Consider the following 16,227-nt stretch of genomic DNA (forward strand, 5'->3'; position numbering starts at 1 on the left):
TCCTGTTTATTACAGTGATCTCACTCCTCTTACCTTCCATAGCATTCTCTTTTAGCTCCTCTTCCTCACAGTGATCTCACTACTCTCACCTTCCATAGCATTCTCTTTTCGATCCTCTTCCTCACAGTGATCGCACTCCTCTCACCTTCCATAACATTCTCTTTTAGCTCCTCTTTATCACAGTGATTTCACTCCTCTCACCTTCCATAGCATTCTCTTTTAGCTCCTCTTCCTCACAGTGATCACACTCCTCTTACCTTCCATAACATTCTCTTTTAACTCCTCTTTATCACAGTGATCTCACTCCTCTCACCTTCCATAGCATTCTCTTTTAGCTCCTGTTCATCACAGTGATTTCACTCCTTTCACCTTCCATAGCATTCTCTTTTAGCTCCTCTATCACAGTGATCTCACTCCTCTCACCTTCCATAGCATTCTCTTTTAGCTCCTCTTTATCACAGTGATCTCACTCCTCTCACCTTCCATAGCATTCTCTTTTAGCTCCTCTTCCTCACAGTGATTGCACTCCTCTCACCTTCCATAACATTCTCTTTTAGCTCTTCTTTATCACAGTGATCTCACTCCTCTCACCTTCCATAGCATTCTCTTTTAGCTCCTCTTTTTCACAGTGATCTCACTCCTCTCACCTTCCATAGCATTCACTTTTAGCTCCTCTTCATCACAGTGATCTCACTCCTCTCACCTTTCATAGCATTCTCTTTTAGCTCCTCTTCCTCACAGTGATCTCACTCCTCTCACCTTCCATAGCATTCTCTTATAGCTCCTCTTAATCACAGTGATCCCACTCCTCTCACCTTCCATAGCATTCTCCTTTAGCTCCTCTTTATTACAGTGATCTCACTCCTCTTACCTTCCATAGCATTCTCTTTTAGCTCCTCTTCCTCACAGTGATCTCACTACTCTCACCTTCCATAGCATTCTCTTTTCAATCCTCTTCCTCACAGTGATCGCACTCCTCTCACCTTCTATAACATTCTCTTTTAGCTCTTCTTTATCACAGTGATCTCACTCTTCTCACCTTCCATAGCATTCTCTTTTAGCTCCTCTTCCTCACATTGATCACACTCCTCTCACCTTCCATAACATTCTCTTTTAGCTCCTCTTTATCACAGTGATCTCACTCCTTTCACCTTCCATAACATTCTCTTTTAGCTCCTCTTTATAACAGTGACCGCACTCCTCTCACCTTCCATAGCATTCTCTTTTAGCTCCTCTTCCTCACAGTGATCGCACTCCTCTCACCTTCCATAACATTCTCTTTTAGCTCCTCTTCCTCACAGTGATCTCACTCCTCTCACGTTCCATAGCATTATCTTTTAGCTCCTCTTCCTCACAGTGATCGCACTCCTCTCACCTTCCATAGCATTCTCTTTTAGCTCCTCTTCCTCACAGTGATCTCTCTCCTCTCACCTTCCAAAACATTCTCTTTTAGCTCCTCTTTATCACAGTGATCTTGTTCCTCTCACTTTCCATAGCATTCTCTTTTTAGCTCCTCTTCATCACAGTGATCTCACTCCTCTCACCTTCCATAGCATTCTCTTTTAGCTCCTCTTGCTCACAGTGATCTCACTCCTTTCACCTTCCATAGCATTCCCTTTTAGCTCCTCTTTATCACAGTGATCTCACTCCTCTCACCTTCCATAACATTCACTTTTAGATCCTCTTCATCACAGTGATCTCTCTCCTCTCACCTTCCAAAACATTCTCTTTTAGCTCCTCTTTATCACAGTGATCTCGTTCCTCTCACTTTCCATAGCATTCTCTTTTAGCTCCTCTTCATCACAGTGATCTCACTCCTCTCACCTTCCATAGCATTCTCTTTTAGCTCCTCTTGCTCACAGTGATCTCACTCCTCTCACCTTCCATAGCATTCCCTTTTAGCTCCTCTTTATCACAGTGATCTCACTCCTCTCACCTTCCATAGCATTCTCTTTTAGCTCCTCTTTATTACAGTGATCTCACTCATCTCACCTTCCATAGCATTCTCTTTTAGCTCCTCTTTATTACAGTGATCTCACTCCTCTCACCTTCCATAGCATTCTCTTTTAGCTCCTCTTTATCACAGTGATCTCACTCCTCTCACCTTCCATACCATTCTCTTTTAGCTCCTCTTCCTCACAGTGATCTCACTCCTCTCACCTTCCAAAACATTCTCTTTTAGCTCCTCTTTATCACATTGATCTCGTTCCTCTCACTTTCCATAGCATTCTCTTCTAGCTCCTCTTCATCACAGTGATCTCACTCCTCTCACCTTCCATAGCATTCTCTTTTAGCTCCTCTTTATTACAGTGATCTCACTCCTCTCACCTTCCATAACATTCTCTTTTAGCTCCTCTTTATCACAGTGATCTCACTCCTCTCACCTTCCATAACATTCTCTTTTAGCTCCTCTTTATCACAGTGATCTCACTCCTCTCACCTTCCATAACATTCTCTTATCGCTCCTCTTTATCACAGTGATCTCACTCCTCTCACCTTCCATAACATTCTCTTTTAGCTCCTCTTTATCACAGTGATCTCACTCCTCTTACCTTCCATAACATTCTCTTTTAGCTCCTCTTTATCACAGTGATCTCACTCCTCTCACCTTCCATAGCATTCTCTTTTAGCTCCTCTTTATTACAGTGATCTAACTCCTCTCACCTTCCATAGCATTCTCTTTTAGCTCCTCTTTATCACAGTGATCTCACTCCTCTCACCTTCCATAGCATTCTCTTTTAGCTCCTCTTTATCACAGTGATTTCACTCCTCTCACCTTCCATAACATTCTCTTTTAGCTCCTCTTCCTCACAGTGATCGCACTCCTCTCACCTTCCATAACATTCTCTTTTAGCTCCTCTTTTTCACAGTGATCTCACTCCTCTCACCTTCCATAGCATTCTCTTTTAGCTCCTCTTTATCACAGTGATCTCACTCCTCTCACCTTACATAACATTCTCTTTTAGCTCCTTTTCATCACAGTGATCTCTCTCCTCTCACCTTTAATAGCATTCTCTTTTAGCTCCTCTTTATCACAGTGATCTCACTCCTCTCACCTTCCATAACATTCTCTTTTAGCTCCTATTCATCATAGTGATCTCTCTCCTCTCACCTTCCATAGCATTCTCTTTTAGCTCCTCTTTATCACAGTGATCTAGTTCCTCTCACTTTCCATAGCATTCTCTTTTAGCTCCTCTTCATCACAGTGATCTCACTCCTCTCACCTTCCATAGCATTCTCTTTTAGCTCCTCTTCCTCACAGTGATCTCTCTCCTCTCACCTTCCATAGCATTCTCTTTTAGCTCCTCTTTATTACAGTGATCTCACTCCTCTCACCTTCCATAGCATTCTCTTTTAGCTCCTCTTTATTACAGTGATCTCACTCCTCTCACCTTCCATAGCATTCTATTTTAGCTCCTCTTTATCACAGTGATCTCACTCCTCTCACCTTCCATACCATTCTCTTTTAGCTCCTCTTCCTCACAGTGATCTCACTCCTCTCACCTTCCATAACATTCTCTTTTAGCTCCTCTTTATTACAGTGATCTCACTTCTCTCACCTTCCATAACATTCTCTTTTAGCTCCTCTTTATTACAGTGATATCACTTCTCTCACCTTTCATAGCATTCTCTTTTAGCTCCTCTTTATCACAGTGATCTCACTCCCCTCACCTTCCATAGCATTCTCTTTTAGCTTCTCTTCCTCACAGTGATCTCACTCCTCTCACCTTCCATAACTTTCTTTTTTAGCTCCTCTTTATTACAGTGATCTCACTCCTCTCACCTTCCATAACATTCTCTTTTAGCTCCTCTATATCACAGTGATCTCACTTCTCTCACCTTCCATAACATTCTCTTTTAGCTCCTCTTTATTACAGTGATCTCACTTCTCTCACCTTCCATAGCATTCTCTTTTAGCTCCTCTTTATCACAGTGATCTCACTCCTCTCACCTTCCATAGCATTCTCTTTTAACTCCTCTTCCTCACAGTGATCTCACTTCTGTCTACTTCCATAACATTCTCTTTTAGCTCCTCTTTATCACAGTGATCTCACCCCTCTCACCTTCCATAACATTCTCTTTTAGCTCCTCTTCATCACAGTGATCTCACTCCTCTCACCTTCCATAGCATTTTCTTTTAACTCCTCTTCATCACAGTGATCTCACTCCTCTCACCTTCCATAGCATTCTCTTTTAGCTCCTCTTTATCACAGTGATCTCACTCTTCTCACCTTCCAAAACATTCTCTTTTAGCTCCTCTTTATCACAATGATCTCACTCCTCTCACCTTCCATAGCATTCTCTTTTAGCTCCTCTTTATCACAGTGATCTCACTCCTCTCACCTTCCATAACATTCTCTTTTAGCTCCTCTTCATCACATTGATCTCACACTGCTCCCCTTTCTTAGTATTCTTTCATAATTCATCATATCATATTGTGTGTCTTCCTTTGTCTCTAGCTTGTTGTGTTTTTCAGTATCTGCACAACTGCACTTAATCACACTACTCGTGCTTTTTGTGTTTTTGCACAGTTCTTCTTTCTCAGCCTTCGTTTTTTCTTTTTAGTTACATTATCTGTCAGTTCATTCTCTGCACTTTTTGTATAGGCTGCTATACAGTGTATTACTTTATTTTGTTCAATTATTTATTTCCTTTATTCTCCCAATCTAAATGTGAAATGTCCATTTCACTACTCCCTGCATGTTCTGTTCTTCATTATCATTATCTTTGCAATCACTCTTTCTTTAAGACCCCATCTCCCTCTGTGTAAATTTCCCCTCCACAACCATTATAAATCTCTCATTATTCTGCTTTGTATTTACCAGCTATGCTTAGTAAGTAACATCAATTAATCAGGGACCCCCTTGCACTCCAGAGAGCTGTAAATCTACCTTTGATATATGTGAGCATATACAAATGTAGCCCTGTGTGGTTTTACATGAAAGACAGAGAAGTCTGGCATTTACATACAAATACAGAGCAAGAGCTGAAGAGTTTAAAGGGACAGTCAACACAAAAAATTTAATTGTTTAAAAAGATAGACAACGCCTTAACTACCCATTCCCCAACTTTGCACAACCAACATTTTTATAGTAATATAATTTATAACATTTAAACATCTAAATTTCTGCCTGTTTCTAAGCCACTACAGACAGCCTTTTATCACATGCTTTTTTATTTGCTCTTCACAACAGGATAACATTGTGCTTACGCCCATTGAGTTATTTAACAGTCAGCACAACACTGCACCAATTGGCTGAAATGCAAGTCAATAGATAATAAATACAAAGTCATGTGATCAGGGGGCTGTCAGAAGATGCTTAGATACAAGGTAATCAAAGCGGTAAAACGTGTATTAATATAACAGTGTTTGTTATGCAAAACTGGTGAATGAGTATTAAAGGGATTATCTATCTTTTAAAACAATAACAGTTCTGGTGTAGACTGCTCCTTTAACTGATTTCACTTAAAGGGCTGTTCTAGTGAAAGATTTGCTAAGGCTGTATAAACCCAGCATGCTCTTTAATAATTCTTGCAATTCACATCCATATTTTTAATGCAGCTTTTGACAGATTAGTACATTTTTCCTGCTCTACTGCTGATCTTGGATCACAGGGAGACTCTGATTTGGTATATGTACTATAAGGAAGCTTGTGCCTCATTCATTTGCACCAATCAAAGACAGTTTATGTTTGAAGAATGGCATTTTAGGTTTGTGATTGTTAAGTTAAAAAAAAATAAAAAATCAAAGGCCAGGATGGAGATAAGTTTCCATTGTGATAGGTTAATAAAGAGGAAATATTCTATTATTTTCTGTCATGTATATGAAAGTGTGCAAACATGATTATGTAAAAACCTGTTTATATATAAAGTAAATATAACAGGAATTGCACATTTTTATACAGGGATAGTAAAGTCCCTTTAAAGCATGTCATTTTAAACAACTTTCTAATTTACCATTATCATCAAATTTGCTTTGTTCTCTTGTTATTCTTAGTTGAAAGCTAAACCTAGGCAGGCTCATGTGCTAATTTATAAACCCTTGAAGGTTGCCTCTCATCTGAATGCATTTGACAGTTTTTTACAGCTAGAGGGCATTAGTATATGTGTTTCATATAGATAACACTGTGCTCACACACGTGAAGTTATTTAAGAGTCACCACTAATTGCCTGAAATGCAAGTCTGTCAAAAGATCTGAGATAAGGAGGTAGTCTACAGAAACTTAGATACAAGGTAATTACAGAGGTAAAAAGTATATTTCTATAACAGTGTTGGTTATGAAAAACTGGGGAATGGTAAATAAAGGAATTATCTATCTTTTTAAACAATAACATTTCTTAGTGTTTACTATCCCTTTAATTGCTAACTGGCTGACAGGGACAACTCCCTCAGAAAAAGTTGGTTTATATATTATGACTGATTTGAATTTATTTGTAAAGAAATGCATTTACACACATACAAACTGAACAAGTAAAAGAGGGTTAAACCATTTCCTTAGTCATATAAAGCTACAATCCCAGATGAAGGGCTGTATGCTCACATAGTCTGAAGCTGCAGATGAGAGGTCTCGTAGGTCTGTAGACACAAGCGGCTTCAGCTCTGGAAGCCTGAGATAAGCAGAACAGCAGCTATATCCATTCTTTCATCCCTCTTTTTCATCCTCTTTATTCTGTGGAATAATCCTAATGCAGAAGAGTTGCACACCCCAAGGAGTAGGGATATAAAGTCCCAGTGTACTATGTACCCCACATCTCTCCTACCCCTTTATTTTGCTTTTGCCATACATCCCTTCTTTCTTTACTTATTTTACTAATGCTTTCCTGTGTCATTTGCGCCTTTCACATAAAAATTCAACAGGATCATAATATCTCAGAATGCCAAGGCAGACATCACCTTATGCAGTGCTGGGCAACCAGCTGTTAAATGAATAAAACTTCAGAACTATCTCATTATGCAGAATTAATGATCAGAACCATCTTATAATATACAGGGCTGTATAGCAGAGTTATATCTCAGCATATAGTGATATGTAGAAGAGCGATATTTCACTATATAGAACTGGGATGGAGAGCGCTGAACAGCAGAGCTCTCCCTCAGCACACAGAACTGAACAGCAGATATTATTATTATTATACTTTATTTATAAAGCGCTAACATATTCCGCAGCGCTGTCCATGAGTACTATTCATTTAGATAGGACAATGATATAAAACTTGTAAGAGACAATACAACATTTTACAAACACATACACAAGGAATTGAGGGCCCTATTCCTGTGGGAACTTACAATCTAGAAGGGTGGGATGTTGAGAAACAGGAGGTGAGGACTGCAAGAGTGAGCAAGATGTTAATACAGAGTTAGATGAGGGAACTATTAGGTAAGTGGAAGTAATTTATTACTGAGTTGGGTGGTAGGCTTCTCTGAACAAAAAAGTCTTCAGGGAGCATTTAAATGAAGAAAGATTAGGGGAAAGCCTGACAGGACGAGGGAGAGTGTTCCAGAGGGTAGGTACTGTTCAACAGAAGTCCTGCAGTCTAGCATGGGAAGAAGTGATGGTCGAAGATGCAAGGAGCAGGTCATTGTTGGATCTTAGTGGGCGAGCTGGAGTATACTTGTTGATTAGAGAGGATAGGTAGTGGGGAGCGGCATTGGTGAGAGCTTTGTATGTAAGGTTGAGGATTTTAAATTTAATTCTGCTGTGAATGGGGAGCCGATGAAGGGACTCACAGAGAGGTGCAGCAGATACAGAGTGACGGGAAAGGTGGATTAGCCTTGCAGAGGCATTTATGATGGTTTGAAGAGGGTAGAGGCGGGAGAGAGGAAGGCCAGCGAGTAGGTTATTGCCGTAATCAAGTCGAGAAATAACAAGGGAGTGGATTATTTTCTTTGTGGTGATAGCACTCAGAAAAGGGAGAATCGTGGAAATATTGTATAGGTGGTTGTGGCAGGATGAGGAAAGCGATTGGATGTGGGGGATGAAAGAAAGATTTAAGTCAAATGTAACTCCAAGGCAAGGAACTTGGGGTGAAGGTGATGCCGTCGACAGGGATAGAAAAGTCAGAAGTCAGCGTAAAACTAGAGGGGGGGGGGGGGGGGGTAGCAGGATCTCAGTCTTGGACATGTTAATCTTTAGGTGGTGATAGGTCATCCAGGAAGAAATACCAGATAAGCAGTCGCTGACATGGGAAAGGACAGAGGGAGAGAGAGATCAGGGTGTCATCAGCATAGAGGTGATCTATATTTATCTCTCAGTATACATAATAATTATACATTTCTGAACAGAACAGCTATTTCACAGTATACAGAACTGGACAGCTATCTGTCAACATTTAGTACTACATAGCAGAGCTATCTCTGTGCAATGTAGCAGTGATATCTCTCAGCATATAAAGCTATGTAGTAGTGCTATCCTCAGCATATAGTCATATGTACCAGAGCTATCTCTCAGCACATAGTGCTATGTAGCAGTGCTATCCATCAGCATATAGTACTATGTAGCAGTTCCATCTCTCAGCATATAGTCATATGTAGCAATTCTATTTATAATCATATAGTGCTATGTAGCAGAGCAATCTCTCATCACCTAGTGCTGTGTAGCAGAGCTATCTCTTAGCATATAAAGCTGGCTATCTCTCAGCATACAGTGTTGTGTAGCAAAGCTATCTCTCAGCATATAGTGTTGTGTAGCAGAACTATCTCTCAGCATATAGTGCTCTGTAGCAGAACTATCTCTCAGTATATAGTGCTGTGTATCAAAGCTCTCTCAGCATGTAGTGCTACGTAGAGCAAAATTATCTTATTATATAGTGCTATGTAGCAGAGCTATATCTCAGCACATAGTGATAGCAGTTATATCTCTCAGCATAAACGCCTAGATTTAGAGTTTTGCGGCCGAAGGGGTACATTAGCTACGCGTCTTTTTTTTTTCTAGCGCTGCTTCTAAACAATGCTGGTATTTAGAGTTCTCTGAAGGGCTGCGTTAGGCTCCAAAAAGGGAGCGTAAAGGCATATTTACCGCCACTTCAACTCTCAATACCAGCGTTGCTTACGGTAGCGGCTAGCTGGAAAAACGTGCTCATGCACGATTCCCCCATAGGAAACAATGGGGCAGTTTTGGCTGAAAAAAAACCTAACACCTGTAAAAAAGCAGCGTTAAGCTCCTAACGCAGCCCCATTGTTTCCTATGGGGAAACAGTTTCTAAGTCTGCACCTAACACCCTAACATGAACCCCGAGTCTAAACACCCCTAACCTTACACTTATTAACCCCTAATCTGCCGCCCCCACTATCGCTGACACCTGCATTACACAATTAACCCCTAATCTGCCGCTCCGGACACCGCTGCAACCTACATTATACCTATGTACCCCTAATCTGCTGCCCCTAACATTGCCGACACCTATATTATATTTATTAACCCCTAATCTGCCCCCCCAACGTCGCCGCTACCTTACCTACACTTATTAACCCCTAATCTGCCGACCGGACTTCGCCGCTACTCTATTAAAGTTATTAACCCCTAAACCGCCGCACTCCCACCTCGCAAACCCTATAATAAATAGTATTAACCCCTAATCTGCCCTCCCTAACTTCGCCGCCACCTAACTTCAAGTATTAACCCCTAATCTGCCGACCGGACCTCGCCGCTACTCTAATAAATGTAGTAACCCCTAAAGCTAAGTCTAACCCTAACACCTCCCTAAATTAAATATAATTTTAATCTAATGAAATAAATTAAATCTTATTAACTAAAGTATTCATATTTAAAACTAAATACTTACCTGTAAAATAAACCCTAATATAGCTACAATATAACGAATAATTATATTGTAGCTATTTTAGGATTTATATTTATTTTACAGGCAACTTTGTATTTATTTTAACTAGGTACAATAGCTATTAAATCGTTATTTACTATTTAATAGCTACCTAGTTAAAATAATTACAAAATTACCTGTAAAATAAATCCTAACCTAAGTTACAATTAAACCTAACACTACACTATCAATAAATAAATTAAATAAATTACCTACAATTACCTACAATTAAATAAACTAAACTAAATTACAAAAAAAACAAACACTAAATTACAAAAAATAAAAAAAGATTACAAGAATTTTAAGCTAATTACACCTACTCTAAGCCCCCTAATAAAATAACAAAGCCCCCCCCTAATAAAAAAAAAATTCCCTACACTAATCTAAATTTAAAAAGTTAACAGCTCTATTACCAGCCCTTAAAAAGGTTTTTTGCGGGGCATGCCCCAAAGTAATCAGCTCTTTTGCCTGTAAAAAAACCCACAATACCACCCCCCAACATTACAACCCACCACCCACATACCCCTACTCTAACCCAAACCCCCCTTAAATAAACCTAACACTACCCCCCTGAAGATCTCCCTACCTTGCGTCGTCTTCACCCAACCGGGCCGAAGTCTTCATCCGATGGGGCAGAAGAGGACATCCAGACCAGCAGAAGTCTTCATCCTATACGGGCAGAAGAGGACATCCGGACCGGCAGACATCTTTATCCAAGCTGCATTTTCTATCTTCATCCATCCGAAGAGGAGCGGCTCCATCTTCAAGACCTCCGGCGCGGAACATCCTTCTTCACCGACGACTAGACGATGAATGATGGTTCCTTTAAATGACGTCATCCAAGATGGCGTCCCTCGAATTCCGATTGGCTGATAGGATTCTATCAGCCAATCGGAATTAAGGTAGGAAAAATCGGATTGGCTGATTGAATCAGCCAATCAGATTAAAGTCCAAGCCGATTGGTTGATCCAATCAGCCACTCAGATTGAGCTCGCATTCTATTGGCTGATCGGAACAGCCAATAGATTCAATCAGCCAATCAGATTTTTCCTACCTTAATTCCGAGGGACGCCATCTTGGATGATGTCATTTAAAGGAACCGTCATTCGTCGTCTAGTCGTCGGTGAAGAAGGATGTTCCGCGCCGGATGTCTTGAAGATGGAGCCGCTCCTTGTCGGATGGATGAAGATAGAAGATGCCGCTTGGATGAAGATGTCTGCCGGTCCAGATGTCCTCTTCTGCCCGGATAGGATGAAGACTTCTGCCGGTCTGGATGTCCTCTTCTGCCCCATCGGATGAAGACTTCGGCCCGGTTGGGTGAAGACGACTCAAGGTAGGGAGATCTTCAGGGGGGGTAGTGTTAGGTTTATTTAAGGGGGGTTTGGGTTAGAGTAGGGGTATGTGGGTGGTGGGTTGTAATGTTGGGGGGTGGAATTGTGGGTATTTTTACAGGCAAAAGAGCCAATTACTTTGGGGCATGCCCCGCAAAAAGCCATTTTAAGGGCTGGTAATAGAGCTGTTAACTTTTGTAATTTAGATTAGGGTAGGGAATTTTAGAGTAGGTGTAATTATCTTAAAATTCTTTTAATCTTTTTTATTTTTTGTAATTTAGTGTTTGTTTGTTTTTGTAATTTAGTTTAGTTTATTTAATTGTAGGTAATTTATTTAATTTATTTAATTATAGTGTAGTGTTAGGTTTAATTGTAACTTAGGTTAGGATTTATTTTACAGGTAATTTTGTAATTATTTTAACTAGGTAGCTATTAAATAGTAAATAACTATTTAATAGCTATTGTACCTAGTTAAAATAAATACAAAGCTGCCTGTAAAATAAATATAAATCCTAAAATAGCTACAATATAATTATTCGTTATATTGTAGCTATATTAGGGTTTATTTTACAGGTAAGTATTTAGTTTTAATTTTAAATAGGAATACTTTAGTTAATAAGATTTAATTTATTTTGTTAGATTAAAATTATATTTAATTTAGGGGGGTGTTAGGGTTAGGGTTAGACTTAGCTTTAGGGGTTACTACATTTATTAGAGTAGCGGCGAGGTCCGGTCGGCAGATTAGGGGTTAATACTTGAAGTTAGGTGGTGGCGATGTTAGGGAGGGCAGATTAGGGGTTAATACTATTTATTATAGGGTTTGCGAGGCGGGAGTGTGGCGGTTTAGGGGTTAATAACCTTATTAGAGTAGCGGCGAGGTCCGGTCGGCAGATTAGGGGTTAATAAATATAATTAGGCAGATTAGGGGTTCATAGTGATAATGTAGGTGGCGGCGGTGTGCGGTAGGCAGATTAGGGGTTTAAAAAATTTATTATAGTGGCTGCGATGTGGGGGGACCTCGGTTTAGGGGTACATAGGTAGTTTATGGGTGTTAGTGTACTTTAGAGCACTATAGTCAAGAGCTTTATAAACCGGCGTTAGCCCAGAAAGCTCTTAACTACAGCCTTTCCATGGGCGGTAGGAGTCTTGTCGGTAGAGTTGTAACGCTCACTTCAGCCAAGACTCTAAATACCAGCGTTAGGAAGATCCCATTGAAAAGATAGGATACGCAATTGGCGTAAGGGGATCTGCGGTATGGAAAAGTCACGGCTTGAAAGTGAGGGTTAGACCTTTACCTACACGACTCTAAATACCAGCGGGCGGCCAAAAGCTGCTTTTGATGGCTACCGCAGAACTCTAAATCTAGGCGATAATGTTTTGTAGCAGAACTACTGCTCAGTGTATAGTGCTATGTAGCAGTTCTATCTCCCAGCATATAGTCATATGTAGCAGAGCTATCTCTCAGCTTTTAGTGTTATTTACCAGAGCTATCTCTCAGAATATAATGCTATGTAGCAGTGCTATGTATCAGCATATAGTACTTTGTAGCAGTTCTATCTCTCTGCATATAGTCATATGTAGCAGTGTTATTTATCAGCATATAGTGCTATGTAGCAGAGCAATCTCTCAGCACAGTGTTGTGTAGCAGAACTATCTCTCAGTATATAGTGTTGTGTAGCAGAACTATCTCTCAGCATATAGTGCTATGTAGCACTTATATCTTTCAGCATATAGTCATATGTAGTAGAGCTATATCTCAGCATATAGTACTGTGTAGCAAATCTCTCTATCATCACATAGTGCTATGTAGCAGTTGTATCTCTCAGCATATATTCATATGTAGCATAGCTATCTTTAATCAAATAGGGTTGTGTAGCACAGCTCTTTCTCATCACATAGTCATATGAAGCAGAGCTATCTCTCAGCTTTTAGTGTTATGTAGCAGAGATATCTCTCATCATATAGTGCTGTGTAGCAGAGCAATCTCTTAGTATACAGCATTGGGCAGCAAAGCTATATCTCAGTATACAGCACTGGGCATTGGGCAACAGAGCTATCTCTCAGTATGCAGAGCTGGACAGTAGAGATATGACATTATACAGTGCTAGGCAGCAGAGCCATTTCTCAGTATACAGAACTGGGAAGCACAGCTGTCTCTCAGTATACAGCTATGGGCAGCAGAGCGATTTCTTAGTATACAGAGCTGGAAAGCAGAGCTAAGCAAATATACAGTGATAAGCAGCAGAGCTATCCCTCAGTATACAGCACTTAGTGACAGAAAATCTTCTCAGCAGATAGCGCCATTCTTCACTAAAAAGACCTGGAAGACGGCAGTTTTTGAGTATATAGTGTTGGGCTGCAGAGCTATGTCTGAGCATTATATAGTTTAAGTAGCAGAACTAGATTTCACCATACAGTGCAGAGCAGCAGAGCTCTTTCTTTCACTTACTTCTTTTTTATGTGCGGTGCCTATGAAGCCATGTCTGGGTGTTATAGTCTGGTCCCTGTGTGGTCCTGATCCATTGTGGGCCGTTTCCTTCAATGGAAATGATTCAGACTGCTAGGGAATAAGAAGATTATTAGGGTGGACAACACTTTATATACTTGAATATTTAAATTGAACTGCACCTGTTGATTCTAAAAGAGACATAAAACAATGAAAACAGAAAGCACCATTTGCATGTATTCTGTTTTTGCATTCACAACAGTGTGTTTAAGTCTTTGTGTATAGCTACATATACATATTTGCTTTGTAATGTTGTGTACACAGCACATCCATGTGCTCACTGTGTATGTTATTGTGAACTAATATTGTGTGTACAGCTAGGGGCAGACTGAACAGTCAGGCAAATAGACCTGGACCAAGGGCCCGGCAGGTAGGGGGGCCAGCAAGTGGTGTTACCAAGCCTCCTGGTGCGCTTCCTACACTCACAGCCAGTTAGTTGAGCTAGTGCAGCGATTGTGACTGTGAGTGAATGGCTACAGCTGGAAGGCAAATTCTAGTATAGGAACAACTTACCTGGTGCCATAAACCTTCATCTCTACTACAGGAGTTATTTGTTTGGAATTCAAAGTGATATCTTATGTTTTAAAGTAATATGTACTTTGCCTATGCCATAGATTCAATCTGTAACAACTAACATCTGCAGTAATTGCTACAAAGTGTTTTCTCCTACCTTAGGTGCTGAAACTGTAACAAGCTTTTGTTATATACATTTACAAACTGTTGCACAATTTCTGCCAATAGTAATCCTATTCTTCTGTTTGGTTGTTTACACATCACGCTCTGTATATAAATACAGTGTAGCTGTTACTCAATTTCAAACTATATACAACTGTGGAGATAGATCTGGGTTTAAAGTGAAAGTTAACACTAGCGTTTATGAGAGTTGTTGCTTGAGAGGTGATGTTTTTACCTCTTAACCAATAGCCGTGCGGTAAATACGGCTTGGCGCCCTTGGGAGACGGCTTTCCCGCATGCTATTTGCTAAGAGGTGAAAACGTCACCTCTTAGCAAAACAGCGATCTGCCGTGGGCAGCCTGAGCAGCTCAGAATGGCGATCGCTTGAAATAAATAAAGGCACTTTCTGCATGAAGTATGTTATACTTCATGAATGAAAGTCCCCTTTATTTGTTTCAATAGTCAATCTTACCTAGCGTTTCACAAACATTCACTTAACTCTGTAAATAGTTTATCCCTTCTAATCCCCACAAACATAACCTCTCAATATGCTACATTTAGTTTGCATTATAACTTATCAAAACAACTAGATTTTATAGTTGACAGCCAGTGTTTCTCTATTTGTTTAAATGGTTTTGTATGTGTGTGTCACTGTGAGCATGTGAGTGTGATCCTGTGTGTGTATATGTGTGATCAAGAGTGTGAAATTGTTTATGTGTGTGATTTTGTTCGTGTATGTGATCAAGTGTGTGTTTTTTCCTGTGTGTGTATGCGTGAGCAATAGTGTGTGTTTAATTGTGTGTGTCTGGGCTACTGGATTTTAAATGCCCCCCTGGACCAAAATTGGCAGTCCACCCCTGTACTATCGGTCAGCATATAGTGCTGTGTAGCAGAGATATCTCAGCATTTAGTGCTATGTAGCAGTGCTATTTCTCAGCATATAGTGCTGTGTAGCAGAGCCATCTCTCAGCATATAGTGCTGTGTAGCAGTGCTATCTCTCAGCATATAGTGCAGTGTAGCAGTGCTCTCTCTCAGCATATAGTGCTGTGTAGCAGATCTCTCTCTCAGCATATAGTGCTGTGTAGCAGTGCTATCTCTCAGCATACAGTGCAGTGTAGCAGTGATCTCTCTCAGCATATAGTGCTGTGTAGCAGATCTCTCTCTCAGCATATAGTCATATGTAGCAGTGCTATCTCTCAGCATATAGTGCTGTGTAGCAGAGCTCTAGCTGAGCATATAGTGTTGTGTAGTAGAGCTATTTCTCAGCATATAGTCATATGTAGAAGTGCTATCTCAACATATAGTGCTGTGTAGCAAAGCTCTCTCTCACAATATAGTGTTGTGTAGCAGTGATTTCTCTTAGTATATAGTGATGTGTAGCAGTTCTATCTCTCAGCATATAGTGCTATGTAGCAAAGCTCTCTCTCACAATATAGTGTTGTGTAGCATTGATTTCTCTTAGTATATAGTGATGTGTAGCAGTGCTATCTCTCAGCAAATAGCGGTGTGCAGCAGTGCTATCTCTCAGCATAAAGTGATTTGTAGCAGTGCTATCTCTCAGCATAAAGTGATTTGTAGCAGTGCTATCTCTCAGCATATAGTGCTCTGTAGCAGAGCTCTCTCTCTCAGTATATAGTACTATGTAGCCGAATTTTAGTATACAATACTATGCAACAGATTTTTTTTTCCCACTCACCTCTTCTTTATGAGAAGTGTCTATGAAGCTTTGTCTGAGCTTTGGGGTTTGGTCATTTTGTGGGCCCCATTCATTCAGGTTCCTTTCCTTTAGTGGACTCAGAAACAGTTCTGGATGCTAGCGAATAAGAAGATTATTAGTACATACAAAATTTTCCTTATGAGAAAACATAAGAACTGTACTGTACTTGTCAATTCTA

The 16,227-nt window shown here is 40.2% G+C and overlaps 1 protein-coding gene across 1 annotated transcript in view; it reads right to left on the bottom strand.

Moving 5' to 3' along the window:
- Positions 1–16,227, bottom strand: part of CCDC33 (coiled-coil domain containing 33) — a 159,587-nt gene that overhangs the window by 97,142 nt on the left and 46,218 nt on the right. The window contains exons 6-7 of the mRNA XM_053717328.1: positions 16,029–16,145; positions 13,600–13,710 (exon numbers count right to left, since the gene is read on the bottom strand). Coding sequence (XP_053573303.1) covers positions 13,600–13,710; positions 16,029–16,145 — 228 coding nt within the window. The remainder of the gene's footprint in view (positions 1–13,599; positions 13,711–16,028; positions 16,146–16,227) is intronic.

This window comes from Bombina bombina, chromosome 6, assembly GCF_027579735.1.
Source record: "Bombina bombina isolate aBomBom1 chromosome 6, aBomBom1.pri, whole genome shotgun sequence".
Lineage (NCBI taxonomy): Eukaryota > Metazoa > Chordata > Amphibia > Anura > Bombinatoridae > Bombina > Bombina bombina.